The 23,305-nt window shown below is 40.7% G+C and overlaps 1 protein-coding gene across 1 annotated transcript in view; it reads right to left on the bottom strand.

The window, feature by feature from the left end:
* Window positions 1–5,018: 5,018 nt before the first annotated feature.
* The window catches only part of FOXO1 (forkhead box O1), a 60,956-nt gene continuing 42,669 nt past the window's right edge, over window positions 5,019–23,305 (bottom strand). The window contains exons 2-3 of the mRNA XM_071448300.1: window positions 9,070–10,420; window positions 5,019–8,680 (exon numbers count right to left, since the gene is read on the bottom strand). Of these exons, the coding sequence (XP_071304401.1) occupies window positions 9,083–10,420 (1,338 nt within the window). The 3' untranslated portion in view covers window positions 5,019–8,680; window positions 9,070–9,082. The remainder of the gene's footprint in view (window positions 8,681–9,069; window positions 10,421–23,305) is intronic.

A 23,305-nucleotide genomic window follows, 5' to 3' on the forward strand; every position in this document is an offset into this window, starting at 1 on the left:
TTTCTCCCTGCTCTGTCTTCTTCTTTACAAATATCTGTGCATTTTTTTTCTGCCCTAAAAGTTTAAAAATCTAACCAGGTATTTCATATTTGTTACATCACAGTGCATTATGTTGAGAGCATGATCTCAGCTGATGCCTCCCAGTGAGAGAGGTACCAAGCAAGACACTCAACACAATGTCCATGACCATTGACAGAGAATTGGAAAGGGACTTGTGGAGGCTTGAAACCTCCTCACAGAAGGGTGTCAGGCATCTGTTTCTGGCTTTACTTATTCTCAGCATAAATAAGACTCTGAAGACAACCCTTGGAAGGTCAGATCAAAAGGCTCACTTTCAACAGTGCCCAGTCAGTAACACTGGCCAGCAGCAGATGCAGAGGAGAAAACAGCATAAGGGACAGGCCACAGACTGAGTAATCCCTTCCCTGGTACATGCTCCAAGCTTCCAGCACTGGCCATTTAGAGACTTCCTGAGCTAAAGGCCACATCCGGACCATTGTATTTAGTAGCCACTGATGGATGTATCTTCTATTAATTTGTATAATCTTTTTTTGAATCCATTTACACTTTTGGCCTTCACCACATCCCATGGCAATGAGTTCCAAATTTTAATAATATAGTGTGTGAAGAAATACTTCCTCTTGTTTTAAATACTGCTGCCTGGTCATTTCATTGGGTGCCTCCAGTTGTGTCATAAGAAATACTGATTAATCACTTCCTATTCACCTTCTCCACAGCACTCAATTTTACAAACCCCTACCACCTCACTCAACTATACCCACCCTCACTCATCCTTTCTGCTATTTAATCTCTGCTATGGACTCTGCCAGTTCCTTTTTTTCTATTATTAGAAATAATTATTTCTATTATTTTATTAATTTTATGTTATTTCTATTATTTCTATTTCTCTAGTATTACTTCTCCTGTGGGGTTTTTTGGTCCACAGTTAATTTTAAGCTGAGGCTTGCAAGAAATCCTTTCAACAACTCTTAAGATGCTTCTCATGGTGGTAACACCTCATCCACAGTTCATTACGTATCCATATGTGCTAGACTCACTTTCCCCTTCTCCCTCTGCATTATTCCACATTTATCAACAATCATATCTGCTGGTTTATCAGCTAGTCACAAAATATGTTGAAAACTCTTGCAGTGACAATCATCAGAATTTTTTAATTTAATATACCTAGACCAATTTAAACAACAGGACCCCAGAAGTTGGAGTCCAGCATATTCAATACAATTAGTCACTACTATCCCTGTTTGCCTGGCATTCTTCTCAGTCACCAGGCTCTTGCCTTTCTGTACCTACCACACCAGGACCATGGAGATGCAGACAGTCAGCAGCTCAAGGAGCCTGTAGGAAAGAGTGCTATGCTGCTTTTTATGTTGAAAATAAACTTCCAGGCAAATGTGCTTACACCAGAAGGGTTTGCCCATGGCAGAACAAGACGTGGAAACCTGAACTCAGAAAGCCCCCTTGTGAAAGCCTTGCCTTGCAGACCAACAAGGGTCAGTGAGAGGGTTACAGGACACTGAGGCTGAGTGAGAGAGGGACAGCAGTGGAACAGATGCATGGCTCCAAGACAAGCCCCCTTCCTAGGGACTCCCCTGTCAGCTCCAGGCTATTTTCAATTTAGAAGCCCCCCAGGCAGGAGAGGCACAAGCAGACAAAACTTTCCACTTCAAAGGGCTCCTGGAGTCTTCCAAGAATGGATGAAGGCTCCTGGGAATGAACTTTGGCTTAGGGGTCATTTGGGCATTGAATAGAGAGATCTGTTTTAGAGGCTGAGAGAGGAGGAGGAAAAGAACTTCCTTAGCAGAGCTCAGCCATCACTGTGGGGAAGGGAAAGAAGGACACAGAGTGTTGCATAGTCCAGTTTCTCTGAGCAGGGTGAATTAAAAAACCCCAACCAAACAGGAACACTTCTGCTAGAAATTGGTGGCGGGGGGGTAGAAAGGAGGAAGAAAGGGAGGAGCAGGAAGTGGTAACTTATTTGGACTCCTGAAATGAAACTCCAGTACTCACAGGGTTTCACAGCTCACCACTTGTTTTCACCTGGTCAAAAAAACTGAAGCAACAATTCAGGCCGGGTTTTTGTGCTGTCTGTGGTTGCTCTTGGACGCAACTTCAAAATCCAACAAAAAGAAAGCTCTTTTATTTGCAACATTAGCCCTTTCCCTAGTGAAAACCCAGTCTTCTTTGGTCTTTAAAGCAACCACTTAATAAGCTTTCTCATCCCAGAATCTCTCATCTCTCCCCCCTCTTTCCAATGCATATACACTTTTATTATGGGCTTTTCCATTAACTCTGCTGACTTTACTGAAGTTGATTGAATATTTCAGAAACAATTTAAGCATTCCTGCCAAACATAGTTCCCTAGAAACCCAGCAAGGCTCTTGTGGAAGGTCTGGGCTGTTGCCTGTTCAGGTAGCGTCACTCTAGGATGCTGAGAAAGAAACATAACCATAGAATCATAGAATCATTTAGGCTGGAAAAGAGCTTTAAGATCATCCAGCCCAACCATTAACTCAGCATTGCCAAGTCCACCACTAAACCATGTCCCTAAGTGACTCATCTACACGGCTTTTTAAATACCTCCAGGGATGGTGACTCAACCACTTCCCTGGACAGCCTGTTCCAATGGTTGACAACCTTATGGTGAAGAAATTTTTCCTAATATCCAAACTAAATCTCCCCTGGGGAAACTTGAGGCCATTTCCTCTTTTTTCTTGTTACTTAGGAGAAGAGACCAACACTCAACTCCTCTTTCTTGGAAAAGCCCCTTCGTTTAAGGATGGCATGAACAACCAAAGATGAGCAGACAGGAAGGATGTAAAATGTTGAGGTTCCAAGTTATGAATGAGCTCTTTGTCTGATTCTTCCCTCCACAGCCCTATTATACCCATCAGAAGCTTCCTGCAATGCTCTTCCAGTTGTACTGCACAAAGCTCTCATCCCTTTTCCCATCGGCTCAATGATAAACATCCCCACAAGAAGTTTACTTGTAAAAAATATATGCAAAATTTCTGCATGCCCCAGGGTCCAACAGCAAGTAGAAGAACATAAAGTAAGATGGGGCGCTGTCCCTGCCTCCTCATTTTAGCTATCATTTTGGCACATGCCAGAACATTACCCCAAGCAAAACATAATCAGGTAATGAACAGAGATTTGCATGCAATTCCAGCAGTGGGCATGACCACAGGCACTGATCACTGCAAGTTATTCCTTCCAAGGATCTTCACAAATCACATCTTTGCACACCAGCTGCACAATAAATGGCTGCAAGACCTTTTGTCATTTGTAGTTGTAACTGGACTATCAACTGAGGTGACATAGTAGTTACCATTTCTACACAAAAACATGTTTATTACAATGATGTAGAACTGACTCAGAGCACAAAGATGCTTTGAGGTTTTCCTGCTTGATCAGCAGATTCAAATCCCTTGTTGCCAGATTGGCATAAATTGCTAGCCAGCCCCTTCCCAAGAGACAAGCTTTGACTATCTCTCCTGACAACAGTAACTAGTACCAATTAGATGCGCATCCTTTCCAAAAACAGCGTCATGAACACCCAAATAGAGTATCTTTGGATCTTACAACCTTCTCATTCCAGAAGTCAGGCTTTTGAAAATGTCAGGGAAGATATCCTCAGCTTCCCTTAACATGCAAAAACCCTTCCAAAATGTACACTGAAGGAAAAAGGTTGAAGCTAAAATAAAGATGGAACTGCAAAGTACAAGCAGAAATTATTCTTTAGCTATCTTTAAATATTTCTATTTTTACATGCAATTAGTTCTTTCATGTTCTTTACGTCTACCTCTGCTCATTTTAAGATCAAACTGCCAGCAATTTTTTTTTTGCCAGCACTTCACTTAGAGCCTGCTCTCTGCCACCCCTTCCCTCCCCACCTGCAGGCAAGCAGGGATTTGGGCCTCACAAGACAACTGTGGCGTGGGTGTTATTGGCTGTCTGTTTTGGCAGCCTCTCATCCTTTCTTCCAGCTCTGTTTTGAAACACAATCTAAATTAAAAAAAAATAAAATTGAAAAAAAAAAAAAATTAGACATTCCTGCTCTCCCTACTCACTCGCATCAGCAGCGCTCCCATCACCACAGCCTGAAGCATGGCTGCAAAAGGAGCAGCACCAGGAAGGCTGGCAAATGTTCAGCAAGGAAAAAACTTACTCTGAGAAAAGGTACAGACTTCTGGAGGGGCAGAGGCAAAAACCAGGGGAAAGTGGACCAAGAGGATTTGGGCCCGCTCTCTTCCACATGTAATAGCATTAGGTTCTAACATGTAATTTGGACTAAAAGACTAATTCTTTCCTGTGGTTTGATGGATGTTAACATCCCCTTTTTTTATTACTCTTTAATAATATATTACATAACATTCTGATACACTAATTACCATCTCATGTCATAGCAATTTTATTAAGAGCTTATACTTACAAATACCCATTCTGAAACGATTTCAGGACTTTTTGCCATTTTGTCTGAACTATGCTTGTTGAAGCACTGGCACCGCTCCGTGCACCTTCCAGTAACAACACACCTCTACACAAAGCTGTCTCCTGAGCCCTGGGAGTCAGGCATGGATTCTTCTTGCGTTTAGTCTCAAATAATTGTAAACAAGTTACTTTTAGCACACTAGGTTGTGATTAAACACTGGTAACTCAGCCCTATTAGGTTCCTGTACCTGCTACAGTTCCAAATCCAGAAGCAATGCGAAGAGAGAAAAATTCCTTTATACCAAGTAATGGAAAATTTGTTAACTATTGTGCAGTTAGTGTTTGCTCATTCATATGTTATCATCTCACCAGGCAAGACTTAGTACCATGAGGTATTTTTCTGTATAAAATTGCTAATGCCATCGGGATTGTCCAAATGGGATCATCATCATTAAAAAGATTACACGGTGAGGAAAGTGATTACGACAACATCTCAGTAGAAGGATTACTAATCACAAGTAGAATCCTGGTACAAATCTCATTCTCTGTATACAAGAAAGGACACAAAGTCTTTTTAACGTAATTTATATACATTTATGGCTTTATACAACAAACTGTCAGGGATTGTTCTCATGTGTCTGTAGAAGTACATCAGGCACTTTTTCTGAAAATATCCACGTATGAATTTTAATTCTGCAATGTGACTAAGTCAGAGCAGTGAAGCGTTGAAGAGCTGTCACACCACTCGCAAATAGAACTAGCAGTATGTACATGCCAATCTCTCAGATATTGCTGGTTTGTGGAACACCTTCAAAAAAGAGGCCAGTTTTCATGTTGAATAATTTGCTTTCTGCTTGCATAAACCATGCTGCATCTTATATTATGATTACCAAAATAATAATAATAATAATGAGAATACCTTATTTAAAATCAGTCATAAATTAAGAACCCTAGCAATTTCATAATGAAAATAGGAATTTCAAATCAGTAAAAAAATAAAAAAAGTACTAACATACATCCAGTGGTTTAACAAGTGCAAATTTTATACTGTTTTATAATTGGTCCAATTTTAACTTCTCAGGGATGCTCTGTTGACCTAAGCCAATAATAAGCAATATGATTTTTGCTTATATATATATAGTGTAGGCAAACTGTCAGTTTATCAAAGCAGAGCTTTCTAATTAATGCATCTACTACCTAAACATATATCATATAGCTATATTATGGAAACGATACATCTTTATATTTAAAATATCTCAACAGCTCTATAATACAATAAACTTTTAATAACAGTACAAACCAGAGAAAAGTCAAAAACAAGGCTGCATAGGTAAGATCATCTGCACAATTCACAAACCAATAATTTACAACAATTCTGACAAACTAAGTTACTCCAGAAACTTGGTACTTTTACTGAAAAAGGATTTATAACTAGAGGTCACATAATGTTTGTTTTCAAGGCAGACAACATGCTCCTTCACCAACTTCACAGTATTCCAGAATTACAACTGCAAAACATTAGAATGGCACCACAAAAAAACCACCCAAAAACAGAACCAAAAAAACCCAAACAAATGAACAAAAAAAACCCCCTCAAAATTAAAAAAAAACAAACCCCAAAAAAAGCCAAATAGACCATGCAGCCCAAATCTCTGATTACCTACAACCGTTTCCTCACAATAATTACAAGGGCTTTCTATAGACTGTTGTATTTAAGGTAAGGCTACATTTATGTTATTCATAGGTATAAAAGGAAAGGAATAAAATAGCTGTTTACAGGAAGTTATACAGTAGCAGTAAATAATAAACAGGAGGTATATTGTTAAATGTAGCAAGTTCAGCTGCATCCCCATGGAGCATAGCATTGATTACTGCTTTCTTCACATGCAGAGGTGGATTTTATGACAACTTTCGCCTATGTGTATCAGTGCCTATTTGGGAGCAAACATTTTTGCACATGCATCAGACAGAATGATCTTCAGAAGCCCCTGTATGAGCCCTCCACTTGCTCCACTCTCAGGATTTACTACCATGTTTCAGAGACTAGGCATTTGATGGTGAAGATGCTACTGGAAATCTTTTACTGCCTGTAAAAGCAGGTGGCTTCATTCAGGCTTTGGCACTAAAAACATTTGATTTTGCTCAAAACAAGTTCAAAGACCAACTTCACACTGGGGAAGATCCTGTATCACATCAGGCTCAGGAACTGCCTGACAATCGTAATAGTGTATCTAAAAAAGTAGGACCAGCTGTAATTGGCCGTGATTGAAGCCCAACAGGGAGCTAAATGCTAGCACATCAATAAATACATTGCGGAGCCTTAGGAAAGTCGTAACAGGATCATTAAATATATGGCTTGTTACTAAACTTCATTTACTTGGCATGTCCTGTTTCCTTCTCCACCATACACCATCACCACAGGAAAGATGAGTTTCAATTAGGACATTTTCTGGTTGTGAGCTGTTTACACAAAAGTAAAATCAGTGTAAAAATATTTCTTTCTCCCCTTATTCATAACAACCAGCCCTAGCAAAAAAAGCCCCAAACCGTTAATTCTGTCAGTGCATTAAAAAAAAGCTCCAAGGATTTCTGTAACACAAATGTTGTGTAGCAACCAGTGAAAAGACAGGGGAGGCCTCTTTGTCACACATCCATGAAAACTGCATCATGCAATTACAAAAAATCAGAAATCGATTCTTCTAAGACCTAGTCCTGAAAAAGCTCAGGTAGCTGTCAGTGTGCTTACTCTAGCAAGACCAGTTTTTTCCACAGAAACAAGATCTCTGTTATTAATGCTCTCCCCTATCCTAAACCTCATGCATTTGTATAACTTTGCCACTTACTTTATCTTTCTTTTGGAAAAGTAATTTTTTGTCCTGCAATAAGGTCAAAGTTTTAGCCTCTCACTCAAAAGTAGCATTTTTGCCTCTTCAAATCTACTGCTTTACAACAGAAACACTGATGAACCCTACAATAGTGCTAATTAAGACAAATGACAATTTTGTCCTTAATTTTACTACAATTACAAATTTTCCACAAAAGGTCCTGCTCTTGAGTGCACAAACATTATGAGACCTCCATGAAATAAATATAAATGTGAAGCATTGTACAAGCATCTTAACAATGAATACTTAACACTTCATGGTAGTTAAAATGGTAATAGAAGCAGATGACATTTCTAAAAATGCATATATAAAACTGATTAAATATTTCTAAACATAAAATTGTCTATATTTATATATCACACAACAAAAAAAGGGACAGAAATGTTTTGTATTCAAGATCCTTATTAAGCTTTTCTGTTATTAGCACTCCCAAGTGCTAGGGAAATTTATAAAAACATGTACTTAATCCAGTTAAAATACTGTACAAAATGAAGAGGTTATGAATGCTGCCAGATCTCAGATTTATTTTTTGTAAAGTTGCCTATGTAACAAAAGTAGAATTTAATTATAAGAAAAATAACTTGGAAAGTATTCCAAAAATTATCTTAAGCCCAACAATAAAGTGATTAATCTGACAATGAAATCCAGATATATTCTTGCATAAATTTACACAAATACAGGTAAATTATCAAATGGCATTTAACCTACTGGTTGCTTGGAATAGTCAGTGAGTTTAGTAGGATCATATTTAACAGGCTATTCTATTCCCATATGAAATGTGTGGCAATTTTGAGTAAAATAAAGCAGTTCATACTGCTGCAAGGCAAGTCCACAGTCATCTCAATTCATCAAAACACAGGTAACATCAACGAAGGTTAAACTTACTTAGGGCATGAGATCATCACAGTATTCTTACAAAAGTTTATAAACTTTTCTTAGACCGAAACAGATAGTCTTAAAAAACAATTCTTCTTCTACAGATCATACTGTACAAAACCGAAAGCACAACATGATGTAAGTAAGAGTCTTTGCTGTGATTATATGGTGTAGTGAATTTGGCACTTCAGAGTAACGAAATTTCCAATGGCACAGTTCTTATCTACAGCAGCACATAACCTGCAAACCTTGGGCAAACATCCTGTACAGAAAAATACTCTCTCTGCTGCCAACTCTGACGAAAGGAAGGCAAAAGGAAAAAAAAAAACAAAAAAAAAAACCAAAAAACCAAAAAAGTTAGTGCATGCGCACAGCTTTGTCAAGAAAATTAAAAAGAAAGGTGAAGGACATCTTTGTACTGCTTTTCTCAGTTCCTGCTGTCAGACAAGTCTGGAGAATTTAACCATAGCCTAGGAAGAAAGAAAAAACAACAAAAAAGAACAAATTAACATTCACAACAGATGAATAAATCTATTAAAATATGCTCAAGCTAGCTTTAAGATATTTAAATGGGGGGAAAAAATATTCATTACTGGCTAGTAACCAGCAAGTTTTTTGTTTAGAACATCGATGACAAAACATCAGCGTTCCACATGAAGTAAGAGAAGTTGGTACTTGACAGTCCTAATGCACCAGTGCAAACCTGACTCTCAAACTAACAAAGGACTGGAAAGTGACTGACTATTACGGAGGGAGTTCACATCCCAACACACAAGAACTCCCAGATTTTAAGCATCTTGACATTTCTTTCTTTTCCCTTTAGCTGTTTTGCAGATTTATTATGAAAAGCACAGCTTACCTCCTACTACATCCTAGCCTGACACCCAACTGTGTGTGGTTGTCTTTACGCTGTGCTGAAAACTTTGGTTAGGCAATACACTGTCAAAGTTAAAATCTAACGTTTCTCCATCCATAAGGTCATTACGGATAATCGACTCCATGTCACAGTCCAACCGTTCAATTAACATGTCATCTAAGTCACTGGGAAGCTTCTCCTGGTGGAGGGAAACAATTCCCACCCTCCCGTAGCCATTGCAACTGTTAACAGGGGCATATGGATTCATGGCATTCATCTGCATCGGGTGACTCATAGGCACTTGTAGCGAAGTCTTCACCGTCGACAGGCGGTTTAGCCCCGACGTGTGCGACATGGTGTTCACTGTGTGTGACAAGGCACGGCCATTGACTGCTGGCTGGTTATGCCCCTGGTGAGGGCGGGCGTTGGGGTTCATCATTTTGTTGTGGGGTGGCTGGCTGCCGTAGTTGGGCACCACCGAGTTGGCGACCATCAGCACGCTTTGGCCCAGCGCCCTGCCGCCAGCCTGGGAAACACCAGTGTCCACCGATGCCAGGATATCATTGTGCGGCGGAGAGTCGGAGGTCAGTAACTCCTTCAGAAGTCCCGCAGGGCAGTTGTATTGGCTCATCGATCCATAGCTTGACTTACTGTCTTGGAGAGTCTGCATAGGAATCTGGGACAAGGAGCTCATGCTAGCTTGAGCGTAAGTGAATTTCCTGTAGTCAGGATTTGGTGAACCTATACTTGTGGTTGAGGATGCAAATGAGTAACCTGGTGTTTGCTGCATCAGGGTGGCAGATGAAGACTGGGTTGACACAGTCATTGATGTATTAGGTGATAAGAGATTGAGATTATCCAAAAGATTTTCCATATTCTCAGAATTACTCATCTCTGAAAGGCTTGGTAGAGTAGAAGTCATTTTGGTGGTTGATGATGGGTATACCATGGAGTGCACATCCCCATCTCCAAGGTCATCTTGCTCTGGCAAAATAGGAGAAAGTCTTCCACTAATTGTGCTAGCATTAGAGCTCGTTCTAGGTCGAAATGTACTCCAGTTATCAAAGTCATCGTTACTGTGAGAGCTGGGACTCGCAGGCCACTTTGAGAACTGTGATCCGGGGCTGTCACCATTTCCTTCTTGACCAGACTGAAGGGATGCTTTTTTCTTGGCAGCTCTGCCTCTGCTTTTGGCAAACTTGCTGTTGTTATCCATGGATGCTGCTCGCCTCCTAGGAGATTTACCACTCTTCCCTCCTTCAGGATTGAGCATCCACCAGGAACTCTTCCCTGTTCCTTCATTCTGCACTCTGATGAACTTGCTGTGCAGAGACAGGTTGTGACGGATTGAATTCTGAAAAACAGAATAGCATGTAAGAAATGGAGAAGACATGCATCTTTTATGGCATACTAACACCTGCTTTTGTAAGCATACTCTCATTTTGTTAGAAAACACAGGGGTAATCATTAAATAAGAAAACATGCCAGCCTGGAAACCTCTTTTATCTCCTCATCGCTCTGAACTGGCTGAAACAAGCTTGCAAAGAGTCGCCATGTCAATTTGTCTGTCATCTGCCTCCATCGCATCTGACATTATAAAAGGTTCAATAAAACTGCAGGAACCGTTCTGAAATAAAAATTCCACATAAAGGAGAAAAAATAAGCCAGAAGATCAAGAAGATGACTGAAGTGAGTCATCTAATGAGTGAACTTAACTGTATTTATGGATTTTTTTTAATTATTATTTTATGCAAAGTTCAGGAATGTGAGATCCTGTTGTATGGTCCTTGTAATGGATTTTCATCCTGCACATCCCGAAACCCTACAGACATGAAACACACAAACTGTCACTATTGCCACTGAGCATTAGTGAGGTTTATATAGCTTGTGTTATATAGGAAAATACATATAGAAAACCAGTTGAGGATTAAGTTCTAATTTTTATAAGTAAACATCATTAATTACCTAAGAAATCATAGAAGATAAAGGCATGTAAAGAACATACACAAATTTGTAATGAAACCCTTAGTCTTAAAATCATCGTTCTCTTTCAAAATCAACATTTTAATATGGAAAATTGACTCTTCAAATACCTGAGGGCACCAGATATCTTGCGCCAAGAACGGCTGGAGGTACCGGACCTTTTTTTGACCTCCTCAGCCATGAGTCATGTTTCATGTTTTGTTCTTAAATACAGACAAATAAAATTTAAAAAAATCCAAAATGGAAGGCCACAGGCTGACCTGTTAACAAGAGACTAATCTTTGCACTACCAAGCTGTAAAAAAACCTATTTTGCTCCTATAATTTTCTGCTGAGCACATGTAAAAAACATTGTATGAACAGAAAAGTTTTCCTGCATCTTGACACAATTGCTAACAAAAGGCCACAAGTTCAAAGAGTGCTGAAATAGGCAGCCATAGATGTTAATAGAAGGGTAAGACAGTACCATGGTCTATGCAAGGACTGCAATTCATCCAGAACAAGGAGAAGGGAACCACAAAACAACACATGAAATAAATGTTTAAAACCAGAATAGACCTCAATGGCAGAGAAATCAGTAATTCACTATCTGCCTTCCATTCAGAGTAATTTTCAGCAACTTGTCTAAAGATCTTAAGTAGGCATTCCACGCACGAACAGTCATCTCACAGCTTAAACCAGAGACAACAGGTCAAATTCCCTGCAAGAGCCATGATATGCTTTGGACCACGGAAAGCAGAACAGACAAAGCAGGACTGGCTTTCTGCTGAGCTCAGCAGAAGTGGTTGCTCTGGGATCACAGAGGAGACTTTCAGTAGATGAGGGCAGCAAGGAGGTGTTACAGTCCTCCAACACCTTACAGATGCTACTGATTTGAGACTATGCCCCCATAGCACAGCTTCACCCCAAACAGGGGCACAAGTCACTCCCTAACACCAGAAGATGGCAGAGCATGGCCTCAAGGCACTGACTGTTCAACCAGCACAGCGCTGAGTCAAACTACATGCCTGAACTCAGAAGCCTTTCCAACCTCTCCTCCAAAGAACCATCTTTACAAGTTATCCCAGTTAAACAGACACCATCAAAAACTCCCCATCCCTGGCAGTATTTGAGGCCAGGCTGGATGGGGCTTGGAGACAGCTGGTCTAGTAGAAGGTACCCTGCCCATAGCAGGAGGGTTGGAATTAGATGGTCTTTAAGGCCTCCTTCCACCCAAAGCATTCTATGACGACTCTGATTTGAGTGTTTCCTTACTCAATTTCAAAAGGAAGCCCTTCTAGAAACTGTAAAGTAAGACCATATTTCTTCACTTCAGGTCATCTTACAACCAAAATACTATCTCTGATCTAGCAACAGGGTGCTAGGGAAGGCCTTGGAATTTTATTTGCACCAGGTGCAGCTAACACATAGGGAGGGAAAGCCTGGAAGTCCATCTTTGGACTGGCCCATACCCCAGGGGCTGGCCGGGAAGCCTTGTGAGGCCGGCCTGGCGCAGCCCCTTGTTTTCACTCAAGGGCCACAGACCAATCTGTGGCTGACACAAGTCCAGCTCTACAAATGTCGCAAGAAAGTTGCTCTGTTGATTAAAAAACCTCCTGCACCAGTTCATTTTTTTTACTGTATTTTGTAAACATACCCAGTTGGCTCAGGATCACTGTTTACTATCAAAATAGTCATACCAAACACACAAAACATCGGGCAGGGAAAACACCGTGATAAGTCTCAGTTCCCTCTTCTCTGCTACACAAGTGTTAAATATTTAAGAAATCGCTGCTATTCCTTAGTCATCAAAAATGTTATAATCTGGTATTATTATACTGAGGACATTTGAGGTCGCTCTTTGAGTAACAGAGCTGTCTCCTAACTCTGCCAGCAATGAAAAAAAAATTTTCCTAACAGGAAAAGGTTTGCGGCCCAGAGCTTGTTACATAAATTCCTGTTTTTCACGCAGCCAGCAGGACATTAAAGAAGCTATGATTTACTAACTTGGAAAAAGTGTTGAAGAGGTAATTCTTGTGAAAATATGCACTGCTGTTAATGATGTTGTGTCTACAAATCCTTGCCAGATGCAAACATGACCTGATAAAAAAGTATAGTTTCAGCAGTGGATCTTGGCTGCTGGAGGAATGGCGCAGCTGTTAGTGGCTGGGGCGTGTGGCGGCACCACCAGCTCCAGCACGCAGGGGAGATGCCTTCAGCCATGGGCTTCACCTGGACATTGAAGCAAAGCCTCCCAAAACCTGGCCTGAATGATGCCAAAAGCAAGTGTCTACATTTTGAAGCGGGTCTTTGCACAGCAGCAGTTCACGCCAGATCGCGCTGAGCGTAACTGCACTGGAATTTTATCAAAATCTGGGTCAGGATGGCAGCAGGGCTGCTGCCACCTGTGGAGAGCTTCCTGGGATTGAGTTTTTGCCTCTGAGACAAAGTAAACTTACTTCAGCATTCAGACCAGGAACTGTGGATAAGTTTATTGCTACTTTCTGATTTAAGACTCAAAATATGCAAAACCAGTATCAGCTACGTGCCATGTGAAGAGCACATCCCAGCTAATAAAACTCATGAAGCCCAAGATAATTATTCCCTTGAATCTACATATTTATATAATTCAGCTGTACTTCTGACATTTCCAACAGCGCTACCAATATCCAATACTGCATTTAAACACAAGATATAAATAGCAAAACATGCAACTTAAGTTAAACTTGACTAATTGCTGAGAAAAATTATGTCCCTATCCCAACTGAAGTTGAGGTATTTAATGAAATTTTTCAGTAAATTGTGTTGGTGTTTCACTAAATACCTGAAAACTCAGTTGCTCTGTTAAACTTGACAACATTGTGCTTACTGAAGTGAGATCATATAGTGACTATTGGCCATCTTTCTTCCACCCCAGACCTTGGAGCACCAAAAGCAGAGGGAAGCAGAGCTCCTCTTTAACCCAGCTGCAAACCTCTGCCAGCAGGACCTAGCTGTGGATTTGTGATTATCTGGGGTGCTTCAAGACCCCAAATTTGTAAAAGCACCTACAAGTGATCATGGTCTCTCCCGCCCTCATACTTTCATCCATGGGCACAGGCAGCTCACATCCCACCAGAGTGCCATGAGAGCGACCAAAAGGGAGAGTGAGGAATGGAGAGTCAATACACTTTACAAAAACAAGTGCATTGGCTATCAAAGTGCATATGCTGACAGCACTGCAATAAGGCATGCCATGGCATCTCAGGGAGATGTAACAACATGTAACAAAGGTAGGAAGGAGTTGGCCTCTGGAAGATGCAGTCATAACAAACTGGGAGGCCACAGGAGCAGCACTGCTTCTATCACACATAGGTCTAGCATTTCCATTAAAATTAACAGTCTAATGACTGCCCACTAAGTTTTCATTCAGACGACATCCCAGGAGTCCACCGCTTTCTACACTTCTTCCAAGGGGATGGTCTGCACCACTTGCCAGCTTGTTCTACCATCAGCTGTGGTAGCACATCCTATTAATGACAGCTTACAGCAGGTTTCTGAGCCAGCACAATCTCCTTGGGGTGACAACACCAAAGCAAAAGTTTTGCAGCAAAGAAGTGGAGAACCCATCCCCCCAGGATTTCCATATGCTTTTACAGAAGACATTCAACCTGTCTCTCTAGGTCTTTGTATAGGAGCTCTACAGCAGGTCCAGATGTTCACATCACCCTCCTCCTGGAGCCTCAGTGGCAAGCGCCACTCTAAAAAGAAGTCATTAACACTCCTACAAAAGTGTGCAGAGGCCAGGAAGTTCTCCAGCACACTTGCTCACAGCTCAGCCAGCATTAACAGCCGGGCAGCAGCAGCAGGGGCTGACCATGGCAAGTGGCACCATGTGGCATCTCTCCAAGGCTAAGTTAGATCATGCCTGGCAAAACAGGCAGGTTTGCCTGCAATAGCTACACCACCTGCACCCATTTTTCTGTGGTTTCCAATCACGCTGCCAGGCTTATGGCACTTGGATGAAGAGCCCAAGGAGGAAAGAAAACATTGGTAACTCCAGACCTACCAGAATTTCCTTTGGTACAACAGTCTGGTGTAAGGCAATCCTGTTTGTCTTACCTAGTAACTATGAGATACAAAAAGTTCAGATGACGATGCTACACAAGGAGCTTGGATTTGCCTCAGAGCTAGTGCTGCTAGTTATAAGCACTTGGTCTACAGACAGCAGACATTTTCTGACCCTACAATGTTCACCAACACAACCACACTGCAGTGTCAGAGGCCTCAAACACTAATGAAACAGCTAATTTTGCCACCCAATTGTGGTGTTTTTTTATTACAGCTCAGAAACCTTTTCTGGTGTCCAATAAAAGTATGGACAGAAAGCATGTCACTTAGCCTCAGGTCAAAGAGTCATATTTAGAAGATGCTGGAAACTTGCCACCTGCAGCTGCATGAAGGTGGAAGGGCAGGATTTCCTCCCAAACAGGTCATGCTTTTTTGGATCCTTTGTTCCTGGGGAGGTGCTTTTGTTTGACTTCATTTTTCCTCCTGCACTGTTAAACAGTTAAGAAATATCAGCTGGAAAAAGTGAGGAAATACTTCTCTCTTCCTAGGGGGACCTTGCACTGTTTCTCTGTGCTTTCCATTACATGTGGTAGCATAGTGAGAGTCTTTCCCAGACCCCTACCTATGAAACACCACCTCCAAACATGGAGACACTTCCATAAACTGTTCCATGTGGTAAGATTTCAGCAATGCATCCCTTTTTCCATGAATGAATGTACAAGAACAGGAGGGAGTGTGTGTTACTGCTATATGGTTGTTAGCCATGTGTCCTGAACACAAAGGGGCTTCCTGTGGCCACATGTCAGTGGCATTAATCTAAGTCCTGCACATTCTGCATTCAAGTTCACAGATTTATACTATCCTGTGATTCCTTCTCATAGCTGTCAACGACTAAAAAACCTTGAACACTGAAGGTGGTGGCATCCTGCTGCCACCGGGGACTGGAGGGGATTTCTCAACCACTAGAGTGTTCTTCTCTGGATCATGGTAACATGTAGGAACAGAAAATGCATACCCAGCTTCAGACATTGATGTTTAAGACTCAGCTGTCCATGCCTACATGTCAGAGCAGGCAACTCTGTTGACACATATTTGAGTATTTCCCAATACACCCTATATCCTCTTCCTCATCCTAGGTAGACTCCTTGAAAGCACTTTACCATAATGGCAGCTTGGACATTTCTAATGAGATGATAACACTGCCTACTCTCCCTACACAGGCATTTAGGAAGAATGAAAGTAAAAACCACAAGCAAGGTTTACATTATGCCAAGTGTGCACACAGGGCAAGCACACACCTGGATACTGTTCCACACATGATGACCCCAACCAAAACTTTTAATCACTCCTATGTTTTCTGTACCTCCAAGAGAGAGAAAAGTACAGAAAATGAAATTTTTAAATGAATTTTGTTGAATGCACCTTCATCCCTCTGGTAAAATCATCTGGGGAACCAAGACAACCCACAGGTTTGTCTAAAATCTATCCACTTTCAAAGATGAAAGAAAAGCAACAATAAGAAGGCACCACAGTGTCATTACAAAAAAAAAAAAGCAAATAGCCATCAGGATAAATGATGGTTTCATTTATCGATTTCATTTATCATAGCATTAAAAGTTGTTAAGTGTAGAAAAATAAGTATCAGATTAAAAAATTCAAAGATAGCAAGGATAACTATTTTTGGTGATTCAGACAAATTCTAATACTGCCTTTACAAAACTGATGCTGCAAGCTTTCTATTCCAACAGATGGAAAACAAGTGTTTGACAAATATAAGGGTTCCATATTTGTAAATAAACATTTCTATTTTTCCACAAATATGAAACATATATATGGATATGTACAGCTCATGATGAAGCAAGTTCACCAGTGAGACAGGAGGCCAACAAGGAGACCTCACTGAAGAGGAATATTTCAAAGTCAGAATGCCCATCAAACTAGAGCTTCTTCTCTGCTCTCCTTAAGCACTCTCAGGCCTTCACAAGCAGCCTGTGCAATTACATCAGTAACACAAAACCAGCAAAGCAGGAGGACTTGTGAATAACCTGAGAGACCAGGCGCTATCACAGAAAAGCTGGTAAAGCACTCAATTAATAAAACATCAGAGGTCAGGGAAATAATCAGTCTTTCAAACCAGTCCCACAAAATATTGCCATTGCACGTACAAAAGCCTGCATCTTTTGTTCAGGAAAGGTGAGGGAACGAACACCTGCATTATGCCAACACCAGATGGAATGAACAACAGTGCAGTCTAGGTGAGCACCATGCACCACTGCTAAGGTGTGCCCTGCCCTTCAAAGGGGTTAAAAGCATTGGAATCACCTGTAGTCCATCAAGCCCTGAGGAAGGCTGCTGTGATCCGTGGTGGGCAGATAGCCCTTTCACAATTATTCACTGTGGGCTCTAATGCAGTGACCAGCAATGTGACTCTGCAGGGACACAGGCAACACACAGCCATAGCGGTCTGAGGAAAAGCTGTCCTCAAATGCAGAGTAAAAGCAGGTTATTGAAAGGCAAACATGAAATCACAGTTATAGGCAAAGTTCACTGAACTGAAAAAAAAAAAAAAAGGAATAATATAGCAGTTCATCCATACAATGTCAGAATGACTAATAGCTCAAAATTTTGATCTGCAGCTATAGTAAAGAGAGACTAAGCAGTGTTTATTTTTTTTTTCAGCCAGTGGGAATAATTATGATCAGTAGGACAAAAAATGTTAATCACTCGTTTCCTGTTTAACAGACAGCCTGTTTCACCTCTGCCACTCTCCACTGTTATACCCAATTCATCACAAAGACTACAGCACTCTTTATAGAAATCTTTCCCCCCAGCTCTTTTTCTTTCTCAAACTAAAGTGTCTTTTATTGACATTTGTTAGCTCTAATGAAGAGGTACAAAAGTGTATACATGCTAAATATATCAATGCTAATTAGACTAGCAGATCATCTTAAAAGCAACACTGGAAATATGCTCTCACCAATTAGAAGCAATAAGGTCAGAAGTGGGCCAAGGTCTTAAATGCAAACTACAGAGGTGAAAACACGTTGTAGTAGAAAATAGGGTTGATTTTTTGCATTGGCCTTTGAGAGGACACAGAGAACTTCCAAGAAAAAAAGCACAGTCAAAAACCCCAGATAGGACTACTCAAAAAGCTTTAACTGGTTAAGTGAAACAACTGTAAAGATCCCTGCTTGAGAAGCCACGTAAGTTTTACAGACTAAAGTCTCTTCATTATTAAAGCAGATCTCTGCCAGTTGTCTAGGTAAAGGCACAAGCAAACCTAGACCTGTATGTTTGGTTTCAGCTGGATACTTTGCTAGGGAGCCACAGATCTTCATTTTCATTAATTAAGGCTATTTGCTTCCACAAAACCACTGAGAGCCTAAAAGGTTGGAATTATTGTCAAGACCTGATGGATTTACAAGCAAACAGCTGAAAATGTGTTAAAATTGAGGCAGGTAACGCAAAGCAGGATGTACTGGAGACACGGGCTAAGTTCAGGACACTTGCCCCATCCACAGTGCTGCCCATGGGCTGGCCATGCCTGGACAAGCTTGAGGGCTGTCTGTACTTCTTACCTTGAGAAGCAACATATTAAAGGGATGTAGAGATCCAACAGTATAAAAAGTTCTGTTGACTGAGCCTTTGCGTAGAATACAAAAAATTAAATATATCTCCTAATTATACCTGCATTAGCATAGCAGAGGCAGTCTTTTCATTTAGCAAGCAAAGGACTACAGGACTCACATTCTGTGGTCATGGATGTCACTGAGTATCAGTTTTTCAGAAACAGAGTCAATGAAAGCAGCAAGCTTCCTCTGCAGCAGGGTTAGCTGTGCCCCACAGGAAATCCCTGGCTTGAGGAAGCTGCAAGGCTTGTGAAAAGAAGGGCAAAACCTTTTATTTACAGGCTGAATGATATCTTAGGCTACATCTCACCATGCATTTGATCTTTATTTTGACTATAACAAGTGCAAAGATATACTAGCAAAATTTTATACAGTCCCTACACAGACTTATACAGTCCCTTACAGACTACTAAAAGAAAATTAAAACAAAGTTAAGTGGAATTTTTTGTTTGGCTTAGGTCATCTTCAGAAACTATTTAGTGCATTTAATGGTTAAGATGCTGAATTTGTAAGGGGACAGTGTCAGCTTAAAAACAGCAACCACACCATGAATTTCACCTAGTGCTGTAAATATCTGATGCTGATGTAGTAAACAGGAAAAACTTTGGAAAGAAGAAAGTGACATTTATCTTTCCCTTAGTTTCTTTTGCATCTGAATGCAGTCAAGTACATAGTCACTGTTTTACTATTTATGTTTCCTCTAGTCAATTTACCCTTTATCTGTCTTATACATGAAAATATAATACAATTTTCCTGATAACAAAGCAGTAGCAGAAAAGAATTGATTTCTTACATTTTTGTTAAAATAGCTTAAATAGGATCATATTTAAGTTCTCTTTAAACTCCAGCATATCTGCAAATATGTAAAGGATATTGCTTTATACAGTCAATATTTGTTCATTTCTCTTTGTGTTTTTATACCCCAAATACACAAGAAGCAATTATATATCTTCAACTACTCCTCTTTCTACATCCCAAAGAGGCACCACATGAACTAGGTATTATGTTTCTCCTCAGCTTCTTAGAACACAGTTTGCCTTGATACTTATTTTCCCCCACCAGAGAAGCAGGTCAGACCACCAGCACACTCTCTACAGGAGAGCTCTTTCCAATTGAAGTTTGCTCCCACAGCCTAGCAGATTTTATATAACACAATTTACTACTCCAAAGCCAGCAAAACGCTCTCATCCGAATTTCAGGGCAGCCTTTGGCTATAATCCAGCGTGCACTGCCCCTCTCCACTGTCTGGCCACTTGCAGCCACCCTCTTGCAAAAGGTGAGGTTAATACTTCAAAGAGATTTTAGCTGATTTCCTTGGGACACAGAGGACTCCTGCTGGGTGGCTGCACTGTTCATGCCAGTGTCTTCCTCTCAGATGCTGCTTTCTGTGATGTTCTTCGGGCTGCAGTTCAAGAATCGCTGGCACTCCTCACTGGGTTTTATGACATCTGCTCAGTATTATAAAGCCAGAGTCGTCCAATCTTGCAAAACATGTACCACCAACTCTGAGCAGTTACCCCCAGAGAGGCTCAAAATTTTCAGTGGGCTATGGCAGAGCAGTATTTCTCAGAACAAGATGGGCACTCAGAGGAGAGAAATCTAAAGGCCAATTTCTTCCCTCACACCCATTTTGGAAGCATTCCTAGTCCCTCACTACAGTAGGCTGTGCTCTGTACTTAAGAGACCCTTATTAAATCAAAGAACTATTTACAATCTACATACTGGCAAGTCCACATTCCCATAGAATGTCATCTGGCAACAGTGACTTAAATCATCAGCTCTGTATTTATTTGCCTTCCTCCTTCACAAACAAGAAAAGTAAAAAGGCTAAGAAAAAGCCATGTTTTAAATGACAAGAATGGAATTAACAGAGTAAAGCCCAAGAGCTCTGAAGCACCAGCACTCATCGCTATACCCAAACGTCCTTTCTTTCTTTTTTTTTTAAGCAGTAAAATATTACAGTGAGGACAATGAAAAGGAAGATTAGCAGCACCATTGTGGCTTGAGATCTTTTACGTACACGCCTGCTGCTAGAGGTGCAGGACCCCAAATAAGAGGTGGACACAAAATAAGACAGCTTCCAGAGTGCGACACTTGTGCAAAAACGAGCTTTGTTAGACATTTTGGGTGCTAGATTTCTACTACCAACTAGGTCTAATAAATTAGCCCTCATTACTATATCTTTCCATTTGAAATACACAAGGAAACTGGCCTTACCACTGCTGCTCAGAGATCAGACCTCATTCAGTCTCCCATTCCCCTGGACAGAGCCTGACACAGGGCAGCTCTGGGCACAAGGTGCCTTTTACCAGGTGGAACAGGAGATCTCCCAGGGAGGACATTGTATCACTCTTATCAGTTCAGAAAAGAAAACATTAAGCCTCCTCTCGTCTGTGGTAATCCCTCAAACCCAAAAAGCTCTTATCAACTTCCAGATTAAGCTTCCTTCTCCTAGAGGTCACAGTCTTCACATGGTGCAAGCTTCACCATCATCACCACAATCACCCTCAAAGAAAAGCCCACGTGTAACTGGGCGGCCCAAGCCTGCCAGCCTCGATATTCAGATTTAAGGACTGCAACAGTCACATTCCCAATCACACAGCCTGCCAGGGGCTCCCATCCTTTTGCCCAAAGATGAAGAAAGCAGTGGAACTTCCCTCCAGCTTTCCCCACACATGTGTTGAAGCATATTAAGGCAAAAGCACAGCTGACCCTGGGAGCTAAAACGCCATAAATCAATTCAAAGGGGTGCAAGAAAGAAGTTTTAAGTTACTCTAGAGGGACTTGCTCAGTATTGGTATCCTGACAGCTTTTGCTTCTTTCAAGTACTTTTGCCTCTTGCAGACAGAGAAGCAACACAGCCCCCTGTGCAGCTCCAAAGATGTGCAGACTCTTTAACTGAGCTCATCAGAATGGGACACTTGTTTCAAATAAATAAATAAATAAATAAATAAATAAATAAATAAATAAATAAAATTTACAGGACATTAACTTACATCTGATTAAAAATAGCAGGAATGTCAGCAGTAGGAGCTGTCATTTGTAATAGCTATCAAGAAACAGGAAGTTATTTATTCTGCAGGTCACAAAAAGCCCTCTTTAAAAACAAGGATGAAACAAGAAAAAAAGAAAACATGTTTACTGAAGCCTGTTTTCCAATATTAGCTAGCCAACATTGTTTATGAAATTTTATAATGATTTGTCATTGATATATATTTGGGTTTATGTCCACAGATCTGTTAAACTGCTGGCCACTGCAGGAAACACTGAAGCTCTTGCTGCTCATGCTTAATTTTTGGATATTTTTCAGTTTTGAAGATATTGCAGGGAATTTTTGCACATTTTCATTTGGTTTTAAAAAGAAATTAAGGTCTTCCCCCAGAAAGTCAGGTGTTATCAAGTATTCTGTTCATTTATTATTCATGCAATCATAAATTACGCAGAGTATTTGGCAGGCCATGCCTTTCTCTGTTAAAACATTTGTTTTTACTTTTTCAGTTACTGTTTAGATCCCGGTCATAACATGCTCCAGGTTGTTTTGAACAGCAAAGAGGAAATAAGCAATATTTTAACTTATATCACACTGTAACAACATTAAATGCCTACGCAGCAATATGCTGCCTATTCAGTATTTTCCACTTTCTTCCTGTCCGCTGCCGCCTTACAACAGCAAGATAATTCACAATTTTACAGTTTTGCAACCTGTAAAACACAAGGTTCACAAGCATGCTCAGAACAAAACACAAAAAGGAGCAAGAAATAGGACATAAAGAAAAAAAGAAAAAGAAAAAAAGAGGGGCAGAATATAAAGCAAACATATTTGCTGAAGGCTGGTTTTGAAATCATAGGAAAGCCAACAAAGCTCTTCTGAAGTCAGCTCACATGCACCCAGGTGACACAGTTGGACGAGGCAGAGCCCCAGCAAGGCACTGTTTGCCTACATTCACCCTGACACCAAGGCAGAGAGTTGGGAAAGAGACTTTGAACTACGTGCCATCACTGCTGCTCAGCAGGATCACGGCCCGCAGTGGATGCGATTACCAAACCCATCGTGACCCCTAGAAAATGCCCTATGGATTAGAAAAAAGAGAGGCAACGTTCCAAACACCACACAGTTCACACAAAACAGTCTGTGTGACAAAGTAGAAATAACAGAGCTACATATCAAAAGTTTCTCAAGGATTTTTTTTCTATGGGTTTAAGTTGAACATTGTATTTCATGTAGTCAGTTATCATGGAGAAGATTTCCATCTCTCCTCTGTTAGCTAAGTCTTAAGAATTTGTCGTTTACCTAAGAAGGAGAGGGAGATGAAGAAAAGAACATTTCTTCCAAGACTGGCTTTGTAAAAAATACTTCAAAACTCAGTTTTGGAGCAATGAGTGAAGGATCTGGATGTAGTACCTTGAAGATATCTACATACCAACTGCAATTTTAAGAAAGTTTATCAGCTCTTGGACACTCTTTTTAATACAATTCCCAAGGCATCAGAGAAGTTTAGGACCTACCATTTCAAAACACATTCCTCAAATAATGGAATCTGGCAAAGCAGCCATGGGCTTAATCCTCCTTTTTCCTCCTCTGTCAATTATTCAAGGACC

This window comes from Agelaius tricolor, unplaced genomic scaffold, assembly GCF_023055355.1.
Source record: "Agelaius tricolor isolate 1412-34295 unplaced genomic scaffold, bAgeTri1.0.p SCAF_26, whole genome shotgun sequence".
Taxonomy (NCBI): Eukaryota; Metazoa; Chordata; class Aves; order Passeriformes; family Icteridae; genus Agelaius; species Agelaius tricolor.